At 42.8% G+C, this 25,237-nt stretch overlaps 1 protein-coding gene across 5 annotated transcripts in view; it reads left to right on the top strand.

Moving 5' to 3' along the window:
• The first annotated feature begins 107 nt into the window (after positions 1–107).
• Positions 108–25,237, top strand: part of LOC125450778 (ethanolamine-phosphate phospho-lyase) — a 91,774-nt gene continuing 66,644 nt past the window's right edge. For 2 of the 5 annotated variants that reach the window (XM_059646607.1, XM_059646604.1), the window contains exons 1-8: positions 108–531; positions 11,268–11,386; positions 13,600–13,759; positions 15,016–15,090; positions 16,077–16,170; positions 16,930–17,046; positions 20,115–20,197; positions 24,940–25,165. In XM_059646607.1, coding sequence (XP_059502590.1) covers positions 473–531; positions 11,268–11,386; positions 13,600–13,759; positions 15,016–15,090; positions 16,077–16,170; positions 16,930–17,046; positions 20,115–20,197; positions 24,940–25,165 — 933 coding nt within the window. In that variant the 5' untranslated portion in view covers positions 108–472. The remainder of the gene's footprint in view (positions 532–11,267; positions 11,387–13,599; positions 13,760–15,015; positions 15,091–16,076; positions 16,171–16,929; positions 17,047–20,114; positions 20,198–24,939; positions 25,166–25,237) is intronic. The other 3 variants (XM_048526941.2, XM_048526951.2, XM_059646608.1) reach the window with 2 other exon arrangements.

The raw sequence follows: 25,237 nt of genomic DNA, 5'->3' as shown, positions 1-25,237 counted from the left end.
CCTTTCGAAGTGTAGTTGCTGGGTCTCCAGATTCACGCGTCAGTAAGTTTCTCTGGGAACAGTGTATGTTATTGGTTTGACTTGACAGTAAGTTATTTCTATTGTGCGCGTGCGTTTACTTGTATCCAATTCCGAATGCCTCCAGCTCGCTGAATAGCCTTGTGTACTTCAGTGTTAACAGCAGGTTTTCTTCCTGCACAATATAGGCCCATCCTAGGGCTAGCGGGATGGGAGGACGAGGAAGCTTTGGGAACAAAAACAACACAGGAAGAGGAGGCATTGAAAACATCAGGCTGGAGTCCAACACACGTGACGAACCTGTTTACCAGACACTATAAAAGGAACAATGCTGTCACTCAAGGGGAGACTTTATGGGACAGTAGCGTGGGGACCCAGGACCAGCTGGATCTAAGGCTTTCCTCAGGATAACTGTGTTGACATCGCCAGGTCTCTGGCTCCAGAAACTGTCGGAATGGCCACTGAGCTGTTCAGCAAACAGCAAACCATTCAACTTCGCCACAAACACATCGGGTGAGTTTATCCGCGACCACTTTCCAGTCACGGCTTCTCCTGACATTCACCCTGTCCGGCTGCAGGGCCGGTGCTGATCACGGTCCCCGGATTGCAGTGGCCAGCTCGGAAGGCGCAGGTTTGGGTCTGGGTTCTGGGTACACACTCCCGCAGCTGCTGCACCATTTGGAGCTCAGTGTCGGTCAACAAGAAGAAAAACAGCAATCACTGGCAAAGGCTCAACAGGTCTGGCACCGTCTGTGCAGAGCAAGTCGAATTCCTCGTTTCGGCTCCAGTGATCCTTCCTCGGAACAGTTCCGAGGAATGTTGTTTTCTTTTTCCGCAGCAATTTCATGTTTTTGTTTCTGATTTCCGCGTCCGTCGTTCTTTCGGCTTTTATTCAGTGTCAGTCAAGCCGAGCTACACACACTCCCTTTCACTATCCCTCACTAATCCGACAGACTTGTTGCTGTTGTATTTCTCCTACAGTGAGCGGTTTTTCGTTTTGACCCTTACACCAACAGCTCTATGTGAATTGCAGTGGGGCGGAATGATAGGAACAGCAGGTCAGGCGGGTTTGGCCGAGAATAGCGTTACATCAAATTTACAGCCCAGGGAGAGGGTCATGTTGCCTGACAGGGGTATGTTCTCCTATCCTCCTTGCATAACAACACTTCCTCCTCACTTAACCCTAATATAGATGTGTAGCTAGATTTCTCTTCAGTGTACATCTTCCTTCATTTCAACTACACTGTTGTAGTGGGCGCTCCACATTAGACTATAAGATACAGGAGCAGACTTAAGCCATTTCTGCTCCACCATTCCACTCATGGCAGAGACAATGGGAACTGCAGATGCTGGAGAATCCGAGATAACAAAGTGTGGAGCTGGATGAACACAGCAGGCCAAGCAGCATCTCAGGAGCACAAAAGCTGACCTTTCGAGCCTGGACCCTTCATCACAAAAGGGGGATGGGGAGAGGGTTCTGAAATAAATAGGGAGAGAGTGGGAGGCGAATCGAAGATGGACAGGGGAGAAGATAGGTGAAGAAGAGAGTATGGGTGGGGAGCTAGGGAGGGGATAGGTCAGTCCAGGGAGGACGGACAAGTCAAGGGGGCAGGATGAGGTTAGTAGGTAGGAAATGGAGGTGCTGCTTGAAGTGGGAGGAAGGGATGGATGAGAGGAAGAACAGGTTAGGGAGACGGGGACAAGCTGGGCTGGTTTTGGGATGCACCAGTTTTGAAGCTGGTGAAATCCACATTGATACCATTGCGCTGCAGGGTTCCCAAGCGGAATATGAGTTGATGTTCCTGCAACCTACGGGTGGCATCATTATGGCACTACAGGAGGCCCAGGATGGACATGTCATCCAAGGAATGGGAGGGGGAGTGGAAATGGTTCACGACTGGCAGGTGCAGTTGTTTATTGCGAACCGAGCGGAGGTGTTCTGCAAAGCGGTCCCCAGGCCTCCACTTTGTTTCCTCAATGTAGGGGAGGCCACAACGGGTACAGTGGATGCAGTAAACCACATTGGCGGATGTGCAGGTGAGCATCTGCTTGATGTGGAAAGCCATCTTAGGGCCTGGGATGGGGGTGAGGGAGGAGGTATGGGGGCACTTCCTGCGGTTGCAGGGGAAAGTGCCGGGTGTGGTGCATTGGAGGGGAGTGTGAAGCGGACAAGGGAGTCCCAGAGAGAATGGTCTCTCCGGAAGGCAGACAAGGGTGGGGTGGGAGAAATGTCTTTAGTGGTGGGGTTGGATTGTAGATGGCGGAAGTGTTGGAGGATGATGCGTTGTATCCGGAGGTTGGTGGGGTGGTATGTGAGGACTAGGGGGATTCTCTTAGGGCGGCTATTGCCGGTGCGGGGTGTGAGGGATGAGGAGTGGGAAATGCTGGAGACACGGTCGAGGGCATTCTGGACCACAGCAGGGAGGAGGTTGCGATCCTTGAAGAACGAGATCTGGGATGTGTAGGAGTTGAATGCCTCATCCTGGGAGCAGATGTAGTGGAGGCGAAGGAATTGGGAATAGGGGATGGAATTTTTGCAGGAAGGTGGGTGGGAGGAGGTGTATTCCAGGTAGCTGTGGGAGTCGGTGGGCTTGAAATGGACATCGATTTGTTGGTGGTTGCCTGAGATGGAGACAGAGAGGTCCAGGAAGGTGAGGAAGGTGTGGGAGATGGTCCAGGTGAACTTAAGGTTGGGGTGGAAGGTGTTGGTGAAGTGGATGAACTGTTCGAGCTCCTCTTGGGAACAGGATACAGTCATCAATGGCTAATATGTTTCTCAACGCCATCCTCCTGCCTTATAACCTTTGATCTCCTTAGTAATCAAGAACTTATCTATCCCTATCTTCAATACACTCAACAGCTTGGCCTCCAGTTATACCGCAAAGAGAGCCAAACAGAGTTATAGTTTCCGGGTGATGTACTTTCATTTGAATTGGAAGGAATTGGAGATAAGGAACTGACAGAAAGGGATGGCAAAATAATAAGAAGACTCTGTGTTTGACAGGCTATGGGGGTGGGGGAACAAATTATAGAAGTAAAAGTAACTGCAAATATTCAGGAGCCCAGGCAGCATCAGAAAAACAAAAAAAAAGAGCATTTAAATCGTGCCTTTTGGACTTCTAGATGCCTCACCACACTGTGCAGCCAATGAAATATTTAGAAGGAGCAGTCACTGCTAATGCAGGAAATGTGACAGTCAGTTTATGCGCAGCAAGCTGACACAGGCTGTGTCTTTGAGAACGAGGATGACTTTCTTGCAGTCCAGAGTTGTGGGTCCTAATATGATTAAACAGTCCATTGTTGGAACCACACTGCATGCTGCAGGAGAGGCAGCTAGTGCCTGAAGAAGTGGCTAAGAGGGATGCTCGGACTTGTACACACTACTATCACACTACTATCTGTTTGTAATTTTTATTAAAGACTTGGATGAGGGGATTAAAGGATAGGTCAGCAAGTTTGCAGATGACACGAAGGTTGGAGGTGTCGTTGACAGTATAGAGGACTGTTGTAGGCTGCAGCGGGACATTGACAGGATGCAGAGATGGGCTGAGAGGTGGCAGATGGAGTTCAACCTGGATAAATGCGAGGCGATGCATTTTGGAAGGTCGAATTTGAAAGCTGAGTACAGGATTAAGGATAGGATTCTTGGCAGTGTGGAGGAACAGAGGGATCTTGGTGTACAGATACATAGATCCCTTAAAATGGCCACCAGAGTGGACAGAGTTGTTAAGAAAGCATATGGTGTTTTGGCTTTCATTAGCAGGGGGATTGAGTTTAAGAGTCGTGAGATCTTGTTGCAGCTCTATAAAGCTTTGGTTAGACCGCACTTGGAATACTGTGTCCAGTTCTGGTCACCCTATTATAGGAAAGATGTGGATGCTTTGGAGAGGGTTCAGAGGAGGTCTACCAGGATGCTGCCTGGACTGCAGGGCCTATCTTATGAAGAGAGGTTGACTGAGCTCGGACTTTTTTCATTGGAGAAAAGGAGGAGGAGAGGGGACCTAATTGAGGTATACAAGATAATGAGAGGCATAGATAGAGTTGATAGCCAGAGATTATTTCCCAGGGCAGAAATGGCTAACACGAGGGGTCATAGTTTTAAGCTGGTTGGAGGAAAGTATTAGAGGGGATGTCAGAGGCGGGTTCATTACACAGAGAGTTGTGAGAGCATGGAATGTGTTGCCAGCAGCAGTTGTGGAAGCAAGGTAATTGGGGACATTTAAGAGACTGCTGGACATGCATATGATCACAGAAATTTGAGGGTGCATACATGGGGATCAATGGTCGGCACAACATGGTGAGCTGAAGGGCCTGTTCTGTGCTGTACTGTTCTATGTTCTATGTTCTACTTTTTTCCAACATGGCTTGCTCCTGACTCTGTCAGACATGCGTAAGATGGTGGCTGTGGAATGAGTACAGCGAAGATTTTCCAGACTGGCAGGACTGACATGTGAAGAGAGAATGAATCAGTTGAGACTACAATCCTGGATGTTGAAGAATGAGGGTGTGGAGGTGGGGGGGTGCTGCGGTGATATTGCGGGGGTGGTGGCAAGGGATCTCACAGAAACCTATAACTTTCTAACAGGACTTTCTGATGAAGGGTCTAGGCCCGAAACGTCAGCTTTTGTGCTCCTGAGATGCTGCTTGGCCTGCTGTGTTCATCCAGCTTCACATTTTGTTATCTTGGATTCTCCAGCATCTGCAGTTCCCATTATCTCTGGCCAAAACATTGAATGTTTTCAAGGAGTTAGATTGGTTCTCAGGACTTAAAGAATCAAAAGGTATGGCGAGAAACTAAAGGAATGGGGGAACTGATGGCCTGGTGGTATTATCATTGGACTGTAAGATCTGAGACCCAGGTCATGCTCTGTAGACCTGGGTTCAAATCCTGCAATGGCAGATATTGTGAATCGCATTCAGTAAAGATCTGGCATTAAGAATCTAATGATGACCATGAAGCCATTGTTGATTGTTGGAAACACCCATCTGGTTCACTAATGCCCTTTAGGGAAAGAAATTGTAATCCTTACCTGGTCTCAATTCTGTGTGACTCCCAAGTCTTAGCAATGTGGTTGACTTTTAACTGCCCTCTGGGATGGGCAATAAACGCTGGCAATGCTCTCATCCCATGAATGAATACTTTTTAATAAGTGATAGCAGGGCACTAAGTTGAATTCATATTGAAAGGTGTCAAATGGCCTACTCCATCTCTTGTTTTCTGCGTCTCTATGACATCCTCATAGATCTTTCTTCTCCAGTTTGGACTGGCTTGGGCAAGGTTCCTATGAGTCAGACATGCTGTGATGTTTTTTTCACAGAGGTTTTGAGGATGTCCTTGAAGCCTTTCCTCTGTCTGGAAAACAGCTGCTGTGATGAAGCTTCGAGTAGAGAGTTTGCTTGGAAAGTCATGAGCCGGGAACATGGATGATGTGGCCTAGGAAATGCCGCAGCTTGTCTGTACCCAATACCTCAGTGCTGTGGATGTTAGTCTGAAACAAGACACTGATATTGGAGCACTATCCTGCCGGTGGATTCACAGGCCTCTGCAGAAGAATGGCTTGCGCTGTTTCTCCTGGGAGATGTCTACTGCCCATTGTCCATGGGTTTGGCAGACACAGAAGTACAGGTAGCACTATTGCCCTGTAGGCCATGGCTTAATGCCAGAGCTGAGATCTTTATCATCAAATTCCTCAGATGGCCAAAGACACCCTGGAAGTGACGTGGTATTTCATCTCCAGACTACATAATAATCAGATTATCTGTTTGAGAAATACATTTTGGCCAGGACATGCAGTAAAACTCCCCTGCTTTTCTTCAAAATAGTGACATTGATCTCATCTATCACCTGAAAGAGCAGATGGTGTTTCAGTCTAACAATTCTTGCAAAAGATAGCACCTCCCACAGGGCAGCACAAGAGGGTCAGTTTAGCTTGTTGTATTGACACACGGACCAGCTGGGGCTGAGAAGGAGCATTAATTAAGTCAAAAGGTTGTACATTCAAGCCCTCCTCCAGGGGCTTGAACACAAAGTGATACCAGATTTGATGTTTCATTTAGTACCCATTCTGTGAAGAACCATATTCTAGACAGTATCACATGTGTGTCTCTAGGGTGTGGGCTCAATAAGGACAAAAAGGAAGAAATCCATGTATCTGCGGACGTAGATGTGGATGGGATGCTCTTTGAATGGTCAGTGCCGACATGATGGGCCAAATGGTCTTTCTACAATGTAGGTTTGATTCTATGTTTCCTGTCAAGTAGTCTTTTGGTTTTTGTATGATTTCCATATCTTGAATACATTATGTATCCAGCCAACCAATTGGCAACAGCAGTTAACCAATTCAATTCAATTGAGTCCCAAGGCCAAAATCTACTTTGACTTGTCACCATCAGCCATACGTTTAGATCATGCTGCCTTTTTCACGCAGGAAACCAACATCAATCAAATCCCTAATAATATTTCAGTAGGCAATATAGAGATGCAACAGGAGGGCACTTTGGGACATCTTTCTGGCATAAAATATTTTGGTCAAAATGGACCAGATATTCCAAATGCTTTTGTATGGGCTGCGAATGAATTTAAATTAATGTTAACAGCCAAGACGATGGAGTGCAGAGCTGTGTATAATACAGAGACTGTTTAAATTGTCTATGAGATGTCATTCAAAAAGAAACAAAGGATCAGTTAAACAGCCCAAAGATGGTTGGGGAAGCAGGAGAATGTAAATTGGAGAATTGAATAGAAACATCAGGAAGGTTTATTGGGATCAATATCCGAGACAGGGGCTCCGAAGACTGCTGTAGCTCAGCTAGGGGTTTGGTGTCAGAGTGAAAATGGAAGGGGGAATTGATGTGCAAAGCAACAAAATGTAAATTTTGCTTCTTTGAGAGCATCTGCACACCAGCAGCACATACCTCGGATGTGACCTATCTACAATGAGAGAGAACGCTCCAATTCCCAATTAGTAATCCCAACAAACAAAATGCTGCTTCGGGAGAGCGAAAATTTAATGGATGGTGCTGAGAGAGTGTCAGGATTTGTTCACTGATGTATCTGAGATGTTTGGCCAAGTCAGACGGAGCACAAATAATCCTCAATTATCAATAATGCTTCCAAATTTGCCCAGTGGAACAGCAAGAATTAACATTACCAAAGTTAAGCAAACGTTAATATTTCTTTTTGGCAGAGGTGATGATGACTGAGCCGTAAATTGATCAACACCTTCGTTAGAATGTTTATCAGACAGTAGCTGCCAATAGCATAGGAATAGAGAAACAGGAGTAGGCCATTCGGTCTCTCAAGCCTATTGCACCATTTAATGTGATCATGGCTGTCCTGTGGTCTAGCTCCATGTATCTGCCTTTGGCCCATATCCCTTAATATCTTTGCTGATCAAAAAATTATCGATATCAGATTTAAATTTAACAACTGATCCAGCCTCCACTGTTGTTTGTGGAAGAAAGTTCCAAACATTTACCACCCTTTATATGTAGATCCATTGTATTTAATTTCATACCATCCAGCAAGTACCCTGATCTCTCCATTTTTGGTCCAAACTAGATAACCCCAATTTGCTTGAACTCTGTCTGCTACAGTTTTGCCCATCCGCTTAATCTATCAATAGCCCATTGTAATTTTATGCTATCACCTACATTGTCTACAACGCTGCCGAACTTTGCATCATCAGCAAATGTGGACATATAACTCTCTATGCCATGATCCAACCCATACCAGCAGTAATTTCCAGGCCATAGTGAAAATTTCCTTGGAGGAGATCTCAGGCCATGATTTCAAAACATTTCTTGGTATTTACTGTGAAGACTGTGTCTCGAGTTAGCTGATGTTCCCACATCTTTGGTACAAGCTCAATTCTCAATGCTGCAAGTGATTTTTCTGAACCACCAAAATTTACACAGGCTTCAATGTACTGGGCATTTCATTGTGTTTGGGTATGAAAAGAAGTGAACAAAAAAACAGAAGTGGCAGTCAATAACTTCCCAGTGCTTGTCCAACATCAAGGTGCAGGCCAGGAGTGGGATCGAATACTCCCCATTCCATCACATTCCTGCCTCTGTGGAAACAGCTCCAACAACCACTCAGCTTAACATCATCAAGAACAAAGTAACCTGCTTTACTGGCATACCACCTATCACCTTCAACACCCACCACCACATAGTGCCAGCAGCATATACCAAATGTAAGGTGCTCTGCAGTAATTCATCAAGGCTCCTCTGACAGTAATTTCCAAGCCCACAATCTCTGCTATGTAGAAAGACAAGAGCAGTAGAGCCACCTTTGGAAACGCCATTACCGATAAGACGCCCTTGAAGCTGCACATCATCCTGACTTGAAACTGTATCTTTCTTCCTTCATTGTTGCTGAGTCACTCTCCTGGAACTCCTGACATTGTGGGTGTACATGTCTTCCATGGACTGCAGTGGTTCAAGAAAGTAGCTCACAACCACCTCTCAAGGATAAGTAAGGATGGGCTATAGATGTTCATTCAGCCAGCAATGTCCACATCCTGGGCACGAATAAATAAAAAGAACATCCACCATAAATTAAACTTCTCATGGAGCCTTCTTAACAAGAAACAATCCAGCAGAATCTCACTCCACCGAGTCAACAACAGAATCCTTGGAAATAGGTTAAAACACACTGGTACCAGCTTCCAACCTGTGCTGGTAGATTTTGGGAAGACTTTCTGAAATGGATCTTCCTTTTAGCTGAAGAAAGCATCCCCTCTAACCCACCTATTCAGTTAGAGGGGATGAGTTTCCCCTACTTTCCTTGGCCTCAGTGGGACCTGATATTAGATGCGGAGGCTGGAGCTTGAAAAGTAATACGCTCAACCAGCCTGCAAGAAAGTTCAAGTGCAACTTTCCAGGTCAGGGAGGTAACTCAGAAATCTGAAATGAAATAACTTTTTTGGGGACGGCTTCATCATAGGAGGCCATGAATACTCTCTGTGGATGGAAGCAAGCACCAATTTGTGTGTCACGATACCGATAATGATTTTGTGTGTAAGAGAGAATAGGAACTGCAGATGCTGGAGAATCCAAGACAACAAAGTGTAGAGCTGGATGAACACAGCAGGCCAGGCAGCATCTCAGGAGCACAAAAGATGCTCCTTGGCCTGCTGTGTTCATCCAACTCCACACTTTGTTATCTATGATTTTGTGTATAAAATGAGATTTGAATAAATGCTCCTCTATATGTAAGTCTAACGTCTCTCTCCCAGCGTTGATTCTATTTCCCTGTGCTTGGAACAGTGTAAGACAGGAACAGGATAAAACATCAGATTTTTGGCTCTTCATTCTTGTTCTAGTTTTTCATTAGATTATGGCTAATTTGTGCCTTAACTTCTGTGTGGAGTTTGCACATTCTCCCTGTGTCTGCGTGGGTTTCCTCCAGGTGCTCTGGTTTCCTCCCACAGTCCAAAGATGTGCAGGTTAGGTGGATTGGCCATGCTAAATTGCCTGTAGTGTTCAGGGGTGTGTGGGTTATAGGGGGATGGGTCTGGGTGGGATGCTTCAAGGGTCGGCGTGGACTTGTTGGGCCAAAGGGCCTGTTTCCACACTGTAGGGATTCTAACTGATTCTAACTTCAATTACTTTCCTTACCTCAAGTACTTCAGATTCCATTCCCCATCAAAAACCCATCAATCACAATCTGTGAACTTCAATTGCTCCAGTCTTTGAGAATAAGAGAATCCCAGGTTTCCACTACCCTTCCTATGAAAATATGCTTCCTGATTTTCATCCTCGCTCTAGTTTTAAGACATTGTCATTGTTTTGGATTCCTTCAGATATACAATTGCCAAGTTGATGTCCCAATGAAATTTCAGGTCCATAGTAATGGACTATGAATGTGGATTTTTAAATCTCCAAAGGAGAAGGATGGGAATAAAGATCAGTGGGTAATTTTTTTTTTCAAAAATTCTCAAATGCAACATCAACCAGTTTCCCTTGTCAGGTTTAACAGACGCACAACAATGCTAGTAGGTTCAGCAAATGTATTTTGTTCACTAAGTTATCAGTCTCTGGTTTGATGTGATTTACACAACTTACTGCATGTAACTGGTTGTGTTCTCCAGGTGTCTTTGATGTTGAAAAGCAGGACAGTTTTGGGAAGAAGGCAGCTGGCCCCCACAGCTTTATGTGGGCCAGGGATCAGTGTCGCTTTTCACCCTGGCTCCTCACCAACATTCCACCTCCCTTCCATCCGTCATCTTTCCCATTCAAATATCGCAAAGAGTCTAGGCCAACACTCCTACTCCCACTCCCTCTCCCTACCCCTTTGCCACCGTCCCTCCCCACTCCCAGGTTAGATTTAACACCCTTACAGATTTAAAGTCCCTTAAACGCCTCTAACATATCAGTCTGCACCACCCCTGGCACTGCGTTCCAGACCCCCACCACTCTCTGTATAAAAAAGGTGCCCCTCACATCTCCTTTGAACTTTCTTGCTCATAACTTAAATGCAAGCCTCCTAGCATTTTAAAACTTTACAGTAAATAAGGAATTGCAGAATTTGAAGTTTTCCAGTAGAAATTCTGCACCCCACCTTACACAATCTGTCACTGTTGATATCCAGGGCTCAAATGTTTAGATTCCTTTAAAATAGCCTCTTAGTCCCACAGTTTCAACTTGGAAAAAGACATGTGACTTTGAAACATGAAGCCTTTGATTGCCACCATTCTCCCTGTGAAACAACCTCCGATCCATTCTTCCCAAAGCAGCCTGCATTTTCGCATACTTCTGGTCAATAATTCCTGCAATCTCCCTAATTCCTCCCTCTAATTCTATTGAAAGAAGGCCTGAGGCTAATATCAGGAGTGCTGTCGGCCTCACCTTTCAAGCATTCTTGTGGCAGGTATTGACGGGCAGTTGTCAATTACTTATTGCTTCATAAGACTACTCAGAATAAAGCAGTCATTTGATAAAAGAGTTGAACTTTATAGTATGCAAACTGTATAATGCCAATATCTAAGCTAAATAATTCTACAGGAGCAGTGATGATAGATGTAGCCAGTTCCTTTAATATACACATTGTTACTACTTGAGAACATCGTTTCAGTAGCTGCTTTTTCTTCAGAGGCTGCTGGCCACATGGGATTGCCTTTGCCAGCTACTGGGAATGGCCTCTTTTAAGTTATATTATCTATAAACATTCAGATCTTCCTCTTGCGGTGAACTACTGAAAACTGTTCTTCAGCTATTGACCTCTATCATTTCTTTCTAATCAGGCCATCGTGCAAGGTGTTCTATTCAAAGGACCCACTGAAGATAATCCGTGCCCAGGGCCAGTACATGTATGATGAGAATGGCACACAGTTCTTGGACTGCATTAACAATGTGGCTCATGGTAAGAAACAGCTGCTTTTAACTACTTAGATTGCAAAACTCCATCAGATTGAGGCTAAATTGCCAAGTTATATGAATCAGGAACAGGATTAGACCATTCAGCCCCTTGAGCCTAATCCACAATTTAATATGATCATAGGTGACCTAATTGTAACTATAAATCCTCGTTCCTGCATGCCCCCTTAACCTTTTAGCTTCTTTCTTAGTAAGAATCTACTTACCTCTGCCTTATAAATGTTGATGTGGAGGTGCTGGTGTTGTACCTGGGAGGACAAAATCAAAAATCATATGACACCAGGTTATAGCCCCACAGGGTCATTTGAAAACACAAGCTTTCAGAGTCAAGACTCCAAAAGCTTGTGTTTTCAAGTAAATCTGTTGGACTGTAACCTGGTGTTCTGGGATTTTTGACCTTAAAAGTGTTTAAAGCCTCTGTTTCCGCCGTCTTTCCTGGAAAAGAGTTCCATAGTTTCACAACCTTCCGAGAAAAAAAGTTTAACTTAACCTCAGTGGTAACTGGATGACTCCTGATTTTGCAACAATGACCCCTAATTCTCAATTCTCCTCGAAGAGAAACCATCCTCTCCACATCCACTCTGTTGCAATCAATCAGGACTTTGTGGATTTCAATCAAGTCATCTCTTTATTAATTCTCTTCCTTCTTAATTAAATTTTGGTTTTTCTTTGCTTTTTTTTACATTCCATCTAATCTTTTGGCGTGCTGCTTGTCTTTGCACGATTATATGTTTTTCCTTTAAGCTTAATATTGTCTTTGCCACATCTAGTCAACTATTGATGGTGCCCCTTCAAACTTTTCTTACCCATTGGAATGGATCTATTTTCTGTATTTTGAAATATCCCTTTAAACATTTGTCATTGCTGTTGACCTAACCCTTAAGCTAATTTGACATCTTACTTTAGCTAACTATGTTTTCATGTCCTCACTCATAATTACATTTATTTAAAGTGGGAAACTCCTCTGTCTCTCAAGTTGAATTTAAAAGTCAATTACAGTATGGTCACTGCTACCTGGTTGGGTTTTCACTGTGAGATCATTAATTAATCAATTAATTAATCATTGAATGGAAATCTCTTCCACAAACACCACTTGATGCTAGATCAGTTGTTAATTTTAAAAATGAATTAGATACATTTTTGTTAAGCGACTGTATTAAGGGACATGGGCCAAAGGTGGTCACGATCTCATTGAAGGGCAGTTGACTTGACCTACTGTTGGGCACTAAGGGAGGGCAGGTGACTAAGGGGCAGCTTTTTCACACAGAGAGTGGTGTATGTATGGAATGAGCTGCCAGAAAAAGTGGTGGAGGCTAGTACAATTCCAACATTTAAAACACATCTCTTTGGGTATATGAATAGGAAGGATTTTGAGGGATATGGCCCAAATGCTGGCAAATGGGACTAAATTTATTTAGGATCTCTGGGGCAGCACAGAAGAGTTGGACCGAAGTGTCTGTTTTTGTGCTGTGTATCTCTATGACCCTGTGCCATTTCACAATACCAGGTCAGGTTTAGCTTGTTCTCTGGTCTGCTCCAAACACGCTGCTCTATGAACTATCCTGAAAACGTTCTGTGAGTTCCTCCTGTAGGCTACCTTAATCCATCTGACTTTTCCAGTCCATAACTTAACATCAAAGTCTTTATTTTAAAATTCAACGGAGCTGAATGATGGTGGTGAAATATTTTCTCAGCTTTGTAATTTACTTCTAAGTCAAGCACAGAACCAAGGGTAAAAGATTAAGCAGCAACTCCGTAATGGATTGTGAATGTTTGGCTACCCCTGGTCTGAGTCTAGTCAGTAAAAACTGTTATTTGTGACTTGTAATAAACTACCTTGTCTTTATTGGAAACGGCTGGAAGGAAAGCAGCAATGTTGTCCAGATGTCGTTAGGTGCACTATTTTGACATTAAGTTCAAGTTGATGGAGTTTGTTAACTGTGAGTATTCTGCCTTTATTCAAAGCACAATTGTAAAGGGAGCAAAATTGGATGAATGTCTTAGATTCCAATGTAATTAATGATATGCTGAGGACTCCATTCTAAATCTTACACTGCTGTTATTTCAATTGTGATTGGCCGATCTTGAAGAAGATAAAGTAATTCTCTTTCTGTTTGCTCAGAGGGACATTTCACCTTTTGGTCTAATCATTTTTTCATTTCTAATTAAATATCCTTTATTCATTCTTCATTTTTTTAGTGGGACATTGTCACCCGGATGTAGTGCAAGCTGCTGTCAAGCAGATGGAACTGCTGAACACAAACTCTCGTTTCCTGCATGATAACCTCATCCAGTACGCTAAACAGATCACTGCCACTCTCCCCCAAGAACTCTCAGTTTGCTACTTTGTCAACTCAGGGTAAAGTCTGGCTGATGTTCGGTATCATTTGCATGCTTTTGAGAGCAATTTGAGGTCAAGAGATTGTATACATGTGCACTTTTCAAAAGCATTTGAGGTCAAGGTATGATCCTGGGAACCTAGCAAGTTGAAGATGTTGATTTCAGAAGAATTTTACCTTCATACATAATTTTCCTAAAAACTAACTTCACGGATATTGGCGCAGCCAATGGGATACGGGTCCCTGCTCCCCTAAAGATGTACATGAATTATTTGCCCCTTACCTTACTTTTTGCCATTGATGTGCCCTCTCCCACTCTTCTTCAGCAGTTGCACATCTGCATTAATAGTTTTTTGACAAGAGGATAGCATGTAAAAATACCTGAATGCTGCCATGTCTGTACTTCTGCTGAAGTTGAAAAGAAAATCAAATCAATGATAAGAATTTTGTCCAGCTAATTGAATCTGATTTCTGCTGTAGCTAACTGTATTCCTTAATTTGACCCAACATTCATAATGTATATAGGTAATGTCACCCACAGTATTACCAGACTATATGGCTGTTTTGTCATGAGATAGAGAGGCAACTGGTGGTGGTGTAACTGAGTGCCTGAGACAAGGGGAGTGATTGACTTCACAGTCACCTGAGCTGACATGGGAAATGAATCCAAGCTGTTGGTGTCACTCTGTATCACAAATCAACTATCCAGCCACCTGAGCTCACCAACGTCATCCCACTCCATACCCTTTCGTGAAAGACATACACTGTAGTTTTAGGATAAGATGTTTTTGTTCTGTCAAACTTAAGGCTTTTCTCCCTCTTACAAATAAAATTACTTGTTGTCATCTGGATGAGGGTGTACAGTCAAAGCTGTGCAAACTATGAAAAACATGACCTTTTACTGTTTTAGTCTAATGGAGCCTGGCAGGAATGCCTGAGATCAAATTGAATTAAGGTACAGCTGATGGTTACATGTTAATTCAGGGAGAATTAGGTGAGAACTGAACATGTATAAATACGAGGAACAAGTAATCAGCATCATAGAGTTTTGATAAGTCTTGCAATATGTGAGTGGGAATAAAGAAAAGCCTATGCCTGGACTCTGTTTAACTAAAAATTAACCTCTGGTGTGTGTCATTGCACATCTCCCCTACGTAATTTTAATGATGCCCAGAGCTTTCTGGGTTCACTGTGCTTGTACTGACTGTAAACTTGCTAATAAATACACCTATATGTGTTAAGTTTGTACTTCTGATATTTTATTTCCTTTTAATAGCTCCGAAGCTAATGATCTTGCTCTTCGATTGGCTCGCCAGTATACAGGTCACCACGATATCATTACCCTTGACCAGTAAGTAGGAGACATTTATAAGAAAAAACTTATAATAACTTGGCCATTTTTAGTCGTCAAAGTGAGACAGGAATTCAACCAGTTTCAAATAATGTACTGAAAAGAAGATTGAGTTAGACGCATGCCTTTCCACCTCTCAGATTTGGGTTCAAAAGCCCTCTATTGTGCCTTCTTATTGACGCTTGTGTATTATTGCACTGAGGGAAAAACAAGCTGTTTTTCTTCCTTCTGCTTACAGAGTACAGCAATTCCCTGATTCCAGCTGTTGCAATTTACAATTTGGAGTACAGGAATGAAATTCCACCTGAGTGTTTTTAGAGTAAAGGGCACTGAGCTCAGAAAATTTCGAGCTGTGATGTGTTGCCAATGTAGATACTTGTACTAGTCACAGACATTGAGTTCAAGTATGCAAAATGAAAATCCAGATTCCTCTTTTCTGTTTCAGGTGGCTTAAAGCATGGGAAGGGAGGAGGAATTCTTTAAATATTGTGACAGTTTACTTCCTGCAGCAGAATTAAAATGGTGTCCTCTTTCTATTCCTTAATTAGCCTCGATAGGTGTGCCATATCATTAAGATTTCAGTTTGCCTCGCAAAGCCTCCACAACATTTCCCTTGAGGTGTAGCTTCCTCCTAGCCACCAGTCTCCAGTGATTCTTCTTTGCCACATCCAGTGCATTAATTCATCCTTCTGCTTCATTGTTCTTTTACAATTGATTTACATTAAAGGCATTGTTCAAATGCAGTTGGTTGTTAGTATTTCAAAATTATCCACTTTTCTCTCTTTATGTAACATTTAGAAAACAGCCTGGCACCAACTGTCCTCATTGAGAGATGGGGATGTGTGTGTTGGGGGCTCATGGCTGAAAGTTTCCATTTACTGAAAACTTGTCATGTAGGACAAAGAATCTAGTGATGCAGTTGCATTGCTGACAGCCCATATTCCATATTTTGGATTGACCCTGGATTTCTTTCACTTTCCATGCAGTGCTTATCATGGACACATAACATCTTTGATGGATATCAGCCCTTATAAATTTTATGAGCTCCGTGCTGGAGGTCAGAAGGAGTTTGTGCATGTTGTGAGTATTGATAACAATTAAGCAGTTCTTGCGTTAATGAAAATGGGATTAACCATAAAACTGACATCTTTCCTGCAGCTTCCCAATGTCTAATGTAAAAGCTATTTATAGTTAGGTACTGAGCCAAATGCAGCAAAGAGGATCTGTCATCTACCACGAGCAAGAGAGCTAACTAATGGCATGTCCAGACAAGGCAGAGGGAAAAACCAGCCAAAGCTTTATGGTGTTAATTTGCAACCCACTGAATTGTGAAGAAATGCAAATCTTGACAGAACTAGACTTATTTGTGAAGCTCTGTAAACTCGTGAATAAACAATGGCCACTCTCCCGATCTGAAATGTCAAACTGCTTGGCTTGCTGTTCTCATCCAGCTTCACACCGTGTTATCTCAGATTCTCCAACATCAGCAGTTCCTACTATCTCGGCTACTTGAGTGTGTTGGCTGGCAGTAACTGCTGACCATGAATCTGTGCCAACCACAAAGTACCACCTTCTATAGAGAACTGAATGAGTGAAAATAGATATTGTGAGTTATCAGCGCAGATTAGCATGAGCATGTGGAAATTTAACCTAGCAGAAGGTTTCTGTATTTTGTTCTACGAAGCGACTGGAAATGGATCCAGCACATTCAAAATCTAAGAATTTCGGAAGCTCATCTAGTTTGGATTGCCTGGGATTTTATAACCTTTCGTATGGTTGCTACTCTGGTAAAAGTGAGTTTAGCAATCAAATGTTTCTTTTTAACTTCTCTGCTTTCAGGCACCATCCCCAGACACCTACAGAGGAAAGTACAGAGAAGACCATCCTGATCCAGCCTCAGCCTATGCAGATGAAGTAAACTTGCTGATTCAAGAGGCACGAAAGAAAGGCCGCAAGGTTTGTGGAATGTTGAACAAAACCGGTTGTGCAATCGCGGATTAGTATTATCCATCCAGGACTTTATATCAGATATCAAAATCACCTAACAGTAAATTAGATTTAAAACGTTTCTTTTTATCTCTGTAGCTGCCAGACAAAGCAGGAACACCAATCTTTTTCATTACATCTTACATCATTACTACCCAAAGATCAGTAATACACTGCATCTGTCTGTGTCTGTGGTCAGAAATATTGCGATAATAATGTAGATATGACTTTTTTATCATAAGCTATGCTTCTTTGAAGTACAGTTTTTGTGAAAAGACTTCAACTCGTACTTTTTTGTGTGTGGAAGCTGGTGCTTGTCTGCCAAAGATGCCATGACATGATATAAGTTTACAAATTTTTAAAAGAGGAAAAATTGGTTGTTTATTTCCAGTCCTTGATAAATGTTGCTTTGACAGGAAAGTACAACCAAGCTGTATGAGTGCTGCACATCTGTGCTGTAATGCAACAGAGATGGCAGCTTGCAGTATTTATGGTGATGCTTCAAGCTTTCCATTAAAATCTGCCTGTTTCGCCTCTGAAAGCTGGGAGCACAAGCAGCACAGACTGATGGGACAAATGTTACCTTATTCTCATAGCTGAAAGGGTACAAGTGAAATGAGTTTACGCAGTTTTAATCCAGCAGGAAACTTTGATTTCTCACAAAGTGGCAAAATCATTTAAGCTGCTCCAAAATAGATGTATGGAAATAGCAGAGAAAAAAATGATTGAGGCGTTTTTGATTTTGAGTGCATAAACACATTGAGGGGCTTTCACCTTGTTGTCAAACTCCTTTGTTTATGCTCACATGAGGTAGTGTGAATTTTCCAAATTTCACTGAATCTTGGAGAATTGTAAGAAAATAAAGTCAAATTGAAAGCATAGAGGAAATGGTTTTCCATTCAGGGAGTGGAGATAGGGCAAGAGAGTGCTACTGCTGTATAGGGTTCTTTCATTGTACATTGTAAACCTTGATACAATATATGTATGAAGCCCTGAGAAACAGTAATCCTTGTGCAAATTCATCCTCAGACTCCTGATGTTAAAGATGTAAAGTTGCCATCCCAGTTTCACCATAACCATATTTTTTCACAGTGCATGAATGGTAAGCTCAAACTTGGATGGTGGCATTACTAGATTTTGACTGCTCAGTGACATGCCTATGGAAAATTGGTGCTCACACTATAACTGTTCAGTCCTTGAGTTACAAAGTGATACAAATGAATTTTACTGTCTGGGGATTATCTCGGAGCTGCTGCCTCTCCCACACCAGACTTTGCCAGACTAACAATTGGAACATCATCACACTTCTGGCAAAGTTATGATTATTGAATAGGAGCAGCCCCTGAACAAATTCTCAGCCTGTGTCCTGCCATGCTGATTGTATTGTAATTAGAGTGAACTGTCAGCAGGGCAAGTGATTTGTTGCAGGTTGCAAAATACCACATTGACCCACTCTGATACCAATAGTTCCATTTCCTCCAACACTTTTCATAGAATCCCTACAGTGTGAAAACAGGCCCTTTGGCCCAACAAGTCCACACCAGCCCTCAGAACCCCCCACCCAGACCCATCCCCGTAAAACTTACCTAATCTACACATCCCTGAACACTATGGGCAATTTAGCATGGCCAATCCACCAACCCTGCACATCTTGAAACTGTGGGAGGAAACCGGCACACCCGGAGGGACCCCGCACAGACACAGAGAGAACAAGCAAACTCCACACAGACGGTTGCCAGAGGGTGGATTTGAACCTGGATTCCTGGCACTGTGAGGTAGCAGTGCTAACCACTGAGCCACCGTGCCACCCCACCTATGCTGCCTTCTATGCAAAATATGGAAATTCAGAGTGCACTGTTGCTTGCCAAATCACTTGTCCTAAGTCCAAAACGTTAGGTAGGTCATGACCTTATTCTTTTCTTTACTAATGGATAGTTTTCTTTTTGTTTCCCCCTTCTGTTGGATATTTTTACAGGTAGCCATGACGTTGGTCAATCGCAGAGAGAGTAAAGGCTAGTGCCATGTATGTAAGTGGCACCTCTGGTGTGCAGTAATATATTTGAAGCACCAGCTTGCTCAGTTACCCTCTAACTACTTCACCAAGGCCAGAGACGTGGTTTCTTTCCAGAAGGAACTTCTATGGAACTGTACATTGCAAGGAGGGCTCTTAATTTTTAACCTCATATTTGCTATATTTGCAAACCATGACAGGAAACTTGTCTCTTTTTTCTGATTTAGAGAAGTGAGCAAGTAAAATGTGTTAAAATGAATTATTTGTCTCTCGAGGAGCTTTGAATGAAGGAAATTGCAGATGTGCCTTTAACGATTCCTCCTAAAATATTTTCACTCTTGCTTACAGACTTTCATTGTCATGTGCAAAACAAACCAGCGGTTGAAATTCTACTGAGCAAAAAACAAACCAGTTAACAATTTTGTTGGAGTAGTGCCTAAATAAATTCTATGTGGGCACATTAAGAAGGGACCTAAGGGGCAACTTTTTCACACAGGGCGTGGTGTGTGTATGGAATGAACTGCTAGGGGAAGTAGTGGGGGCTGGCACAATTATAACATTTGAAAGGCATCCGGATGGGTATATGATTAGGAAGGGTTTAGCGGGATAATGGCCAAATGCTGGCAAATGGGATTAGATTTATTTGGGATATCTGGTCGGCATGGACGAGTTGGGCCAAAGGTTCTGTTCCCATGCTGTACATCTCTAAGACTCAATGACCTCATTTGCCACTGGAACCAAAAACAGCAGGAATCAGTTGGATTTCAGCCCTAGGTATGGAAATTTTTTAATGGCATTTTTATAAATGGCACCTGCAACCTTGAAGATGCAATAGAATTCTCTGGTGGGCAGAGTATGCTGAAGATATACCGTGATTTCAATTGTCCTTGTTTGTTTCGTTTAAGTGTCTGTGAAGTGATGAACTGTTCTATCTCCTGGCTTTCAATGCAACCACTGACTATCTAGTTCCTTTTGGCACAGTGCAAGCTGGAGGCGTGTAGTATTGATGACATCTTCTTTTGAATAGATGGCCGCGTTTATTGCTGAATCCATGCAGAGTTGCGGAGGTCAAATAATTCCACCACCTGGCTACTTCCAGAAAGTGGCAGAGTATGTACACTCTTTGTGTTTCTCTTTAAAGAAGAAAGACCCAATGTAGTTTTTAACCTACTTTATCATTAAAAGTTTCCACAGAACAAATATGATTGGGGGTTTTAAACTGCACTGATCAGGCCTCTACTTTGTATTTATTTATGAATTACCCATTGCTTTATTAACATACCTGGTGGAGAATCTTTCTTTATGTTTTCTTCCTTACCATGTTTTGATTCCCTATTTTCAGTATTAATGCACCAACAGTGTGATTGGGTATATAGCCAGCCCTCTGATCTCTGTCACAGCCTCTTCTGATCTACTTGCTAAGAAGATCAAGGGGAACCCAATTGCCTCTGATTGCTTTTTGTCCCTTTCTTCCATTCCTTCCAGGAATATCTTAGCTTCTGCTGTATCTCCCTCTGATGCTCTGGCTGAATTAGGGAATTCGATGTACAGTATATCTAAACTCCTTCCATCTCAGCATATTGACCACAATGCTCATATGGTGACTACCTCCAATCAGGAAATTCCCTGGCTCATCCTGTCCACAAAGTAGATAAGCCCTGAAGGGGACAGTTTAGAATAGGGCTCACCGCCCCTAGAAACAGAGCCACAAGGACAGGCATGTGCCAAGGCAGGCTGGGTAAACTTTCCGTCTGATTCCAATTGGATTTTCACTCAGTTGCATTGTGGCATTTTAGGTTCTATAGCCTTGACACCAACACCTCCTGCCTCTCCTACCTCGCCCCCCCACCCCCACCCTTGCCCCTTATGCCAACTCACCACAATTCATGGTGCCTTATGGCCCGCATACCAACTTATGGCCCTTCCATGCCCATTCATAGATAAGGTGAGAGTCACTGCCCTTGACATCAAGACTACATTTGACTGGGTGCTTTATCAAGGAGCCCCAACAAAACTGGAGTGAATAGGAACTGGAAGAAAACTCTCTTCTGTTTGGAATCATACCTAACATAAAGGAAGATGGTTAAATGTTGGAGGTTAACCATGCTAGTCCCAACACAGCTTTACAAGAATTCCTCGTCTCATAGAATCCCTACAGTGAGGAAACAGGTCCTTTGGCCCAACAAGTCCACCACCAGCCCTCAGAGCATCCCACCCAAATCCATCCCACATAACCCAGCTAATCTATGCATCCCTGAACACTACAGGCAATTTAGCATGACCAATCCACCTAGCCAGCACATCTTTGGACTGTGGGCAGAAGCCAGAGCACCCTGAGGAAACCCACACAGAATCAGGGAGAATGTGCAAACTCTACACAGACAGTTGCCTGAGGGTGGAATTGAGCCCGGGTCCCTGGTGCTGTGAGGCAGCAATGCTGACAACTGAGCCACCGTGCCACCTGCCCACTACTCCTCAAAGTAGTCTCCTCAGCCCCACCATTTTTTGCTATATCATATGGCACTCTCCCGTCATCTGGTGAGAAATGGGGATGTTCGTCGATGATTGCACCATGTTCAGTAGTATTCATGACTCTCAGATACTTAAGCAGATCATGTCTGAATGCAGCAAGACCTGCACAATATCCAGGCTTAGGCTGATAAATGGGAAGTAACATTTGCATTGCCTGAATATCAGGCAATGACTACTGTCAACAAGAGACAATCTAACCATTTCCCTCAGTGTCATTACTGTTGCTGAATGCCCCCACTATCAACATCCTGGAGGTTACCATTGACCATACACTGAACTAGACTCACCAAATAAATACTGTAACTTCAAGAGCACATCAGAGACAAGGAATCCTACAGTGTCTAACTCAGAGTAACTCACCTCCTGTCAATTCTAATGCTTTTCACCATCCACAGGGCACAAGTCAGGAGTGTAATGGAATGCAGCTCCAAAAACACTCAAGAAGCTTGACACCATTCAGGACAAAGCAGTCCACTTGACTGGCACCACATTCACCACCTTCAACATTCACTATTCTCACCGGTGATGCACAGTGGCAGTGTGCCATCTACTCAATTTACTGCAGTTACTCACCAAGACTCCTCCAACAACACCTTCCAAATCCACATCTTTTACCGCCCAGAAGGACAAGGGCAGCAATTCAATGGGAACACCATGCCATCAAGTTTTCCTGCAAGCCATACTCTTGGAAATATACTGTTGCTCCCTCACTGTTGTTGGCTCAAAATCCTGGAATTCCCTCTGCCCAAGCATTGAAGAGATTCAAGAAGGCAGCTTAATACCAGCCCCTCCAGGGCAGTTATGGAAAGACAATAAAGACTAGCTTGGCCAGCATTGTCCAGGTCCCAAGACCAAATTTTTTAATAGCATATAGTGAACCCTATATAGAGAACTAACGAGCCCTGTACTAATAATGGTATGGATGGGACTACTCAGCGAGAAAAAAATCCTTACTTTTGAAAATAAACTACTCTTTGCACAATTCTATAAAAATGTCCATCTGACAGACCATTAAAATATCAATATAGAGTCTTCAAACATTTCACATCTCTTAACCTTGTGCAAATAAATCTTGAGACACTGACAAATGAGCACACAGAAGGAACCAGTCCTAAACATTAAAAGATGTCAATGAAGCAAAGTCAATCATTCTCTTCAGATGGCAAAACAAAACCCTGCTGACTTAAACTATGATTCTGGGCTCTCAGCCAAGGACTGATAATGACATATGGAGGGCATTGGTAAGACCTTTTGATTTTACATTTCACAAAGATTCTTGAATCCAGACTATTGCTCACAGCTTCTGAAAAATTGCGAAGGACTGAGGAGTTGGCTAGGTGTGGAGCACAAGGTACGATGCTCAATGCCAGCAAATCTAATCCCATGCCAGCAAAAATTAGGTGTGCTGGGATTGGATTGGAATGCTGGAATCAAGTCCACTTTGTCTTTTCTCTGACACTGCAAAATTCCAAACCATAATCTTTTTACTTCCACGTTTTTAATTAATAATGCAAATTAACCATCTATTTTACCTGTGTCTTTTCTTTCTAACTTAATTTTGCAATTCTACTTTATAACTCATGTTAAATGCCAAAATCTTCCAAAACATTTTCCTGTTATTAATTAGGGGAATACTGAAGGATAAAGACAGATTTTGGGCTGGCCTTTGACGTGTTGTTTCTTCATTTTATTCATAAAGGAAATTGTTTACTCGTATTTGGTTTCTGAGTATAATTACAGGCATAGAATACAGACAGTCTTTAATGCTGGATAACATTGCCTTCTTGTCAAAGCAGGGTCATGACAAGAGATTTCCATTTGTCAAGAACTTTTGGTACCATGCGTGGAATACTAATTAGTACAAACAGCAGTTTTTGAGTTGAGTGGGAGGCTAAAGTATTTATAAATTTAAAATCTGATCCAAACCTCTTATTTAAAAAGGCTGACAAGGGGCCAAGCGGCCAATCTACATTTAGGATACAAGTTGCCTATTTAAATATCATAATAAGGCTTTCCACTATTTCTGATTGACCACTGACCAGCCAGATTTCCCTTGGGCCTTGGGCCTCAACTCAGACCACCCACTGCCTCCATCACACCAACCTTCAATCCCTCAGACATCTGACCTCGGACACATTCTCCTACCAAACCCCTTCCAACCTCTACTCACGTCCAACACCCACCACCATCAAACCCCTTCCACAATCCCTAACCCTCAATCCTTCTTCTCCCCAAACATTCTGGGGTTTGAAGGGAGAGAAGCACGGCTGTGGTGTAAATCCAGTGCCGTTGATGATGGGCTGAATAGCTTCTATCTACATTGTAGGGATTCTATGATTCTATGACCCTGGAACAAGAGCAAGACTAGCCACTGGAACAGGTGAATGCCAAGGTGGGCCAGCTATAATGTTGCCTTGGTTCTCTCAGACTTTGTCCCTACATTTTCGAAGTTGCTAGACCTTCAAACAATCCCAAGAGATCCCTCATGGTCCATTGTACATTCTAGACCATTTCCATAACTACACTCCCAGCATCACACATCAGCAGACCACTCGAGCTATGTGGAGATTAAAAAAAAACTTGTGACAATCTAATTTGGCTCTCCTTCTTACACACATTTGACAACAAAACAAACCTTACTTTCGTAAATTTCATTTAAAGCTTTTAAATCTCAAGTGATTACCCCCTTACCAAAGCAAACAAATTTTAGTTCAGATTCTCACTGTCGCATACCCCTACCAGTACACAGTGGCTGATATTTATTGTACACCTTTGGTTGTTGCCAGTTTTTTACTTTCCAGGCATTTTCACAGAAGTGCAGAATTTTGCACATGCACAATGAGAGCCTTTCTATGGTGTCAGTAGACCCAGCCTGTGTATGTCAATCAAAGCAATGTTTAAAAAGTCATTTTAACCCCCTGACATTTGAAGCTTATTTTTTTATGTGTAAATTTTAAAGAGCAGTACGTTTAGAAAAATCTTCAGAATACAACAGTTGAACAGACATTATCACCCTTTAATGATGTTTACATGCACTTCATCATTTTGTGACTTGCAGGTTAATGTCCTTGCAACAGCCAGAATGAGGGCTGTTAGAATTCAGCACAGATTCCAGTCCTAAACCCTCCTCCAGAACTTGCATGGGTTCAGTGGTAAATGACCGCTTACAGGCAAAATGTTTTTGAGAATTGGTCATATGAAGAAATCCACCAGTCTACAACGAGGGTGAAAAATACATTGTAATGCAAACACAGTTGTATAAAGAATGTGTTGTACTGCTGTTGTCTCTTGTGGAACTGGATTCCTGATTTTGTTTTTAGATATGTGCATAATGTGGGAGGAGTATTCATAGTCGATGAAGTCCAAGTGGGCTTTGGCCGAGTCGGAAAACATTTCTGGGCTTTCCAGTTACAAGGAGAGGACTTTGTACCAGACATTGTCACCATGGGCAAACCCATTGGAAATGGCCATCCCATGTCTTGTGTTGTTACAACCAAGGAAATTGCAGAAGCATTTGGAGCATCTGGTCTTGAATATTTTAACACAGTAAGTTATTGAAGGTTCTAGCGCTAAAGATTTTAGAGAATTCGAAGTGTAAAAAGTAATCATATTGAACAT

Source organism: Stegostoma tigrinum, chromosome 1, assembly GCF_030684315.1.
Source record: "Stegostoma tigrinum isolate sSteTig4 chromosome 1, sSteTig4.hap1, whole genome shotgun sequence".
Lineage (NCBI taxonomy): Eukaryota > Metazoa > Chordata > Chondrichthyes > Orectolobiformes > Stegostomatidae > Stegostoma > Stegostoma tigrinum.
The sequence above is the reverse complement of the archived record's forward strand: the minus strand, read 5'-3'. Positions and strand labels throughout refer to the sequence as shown.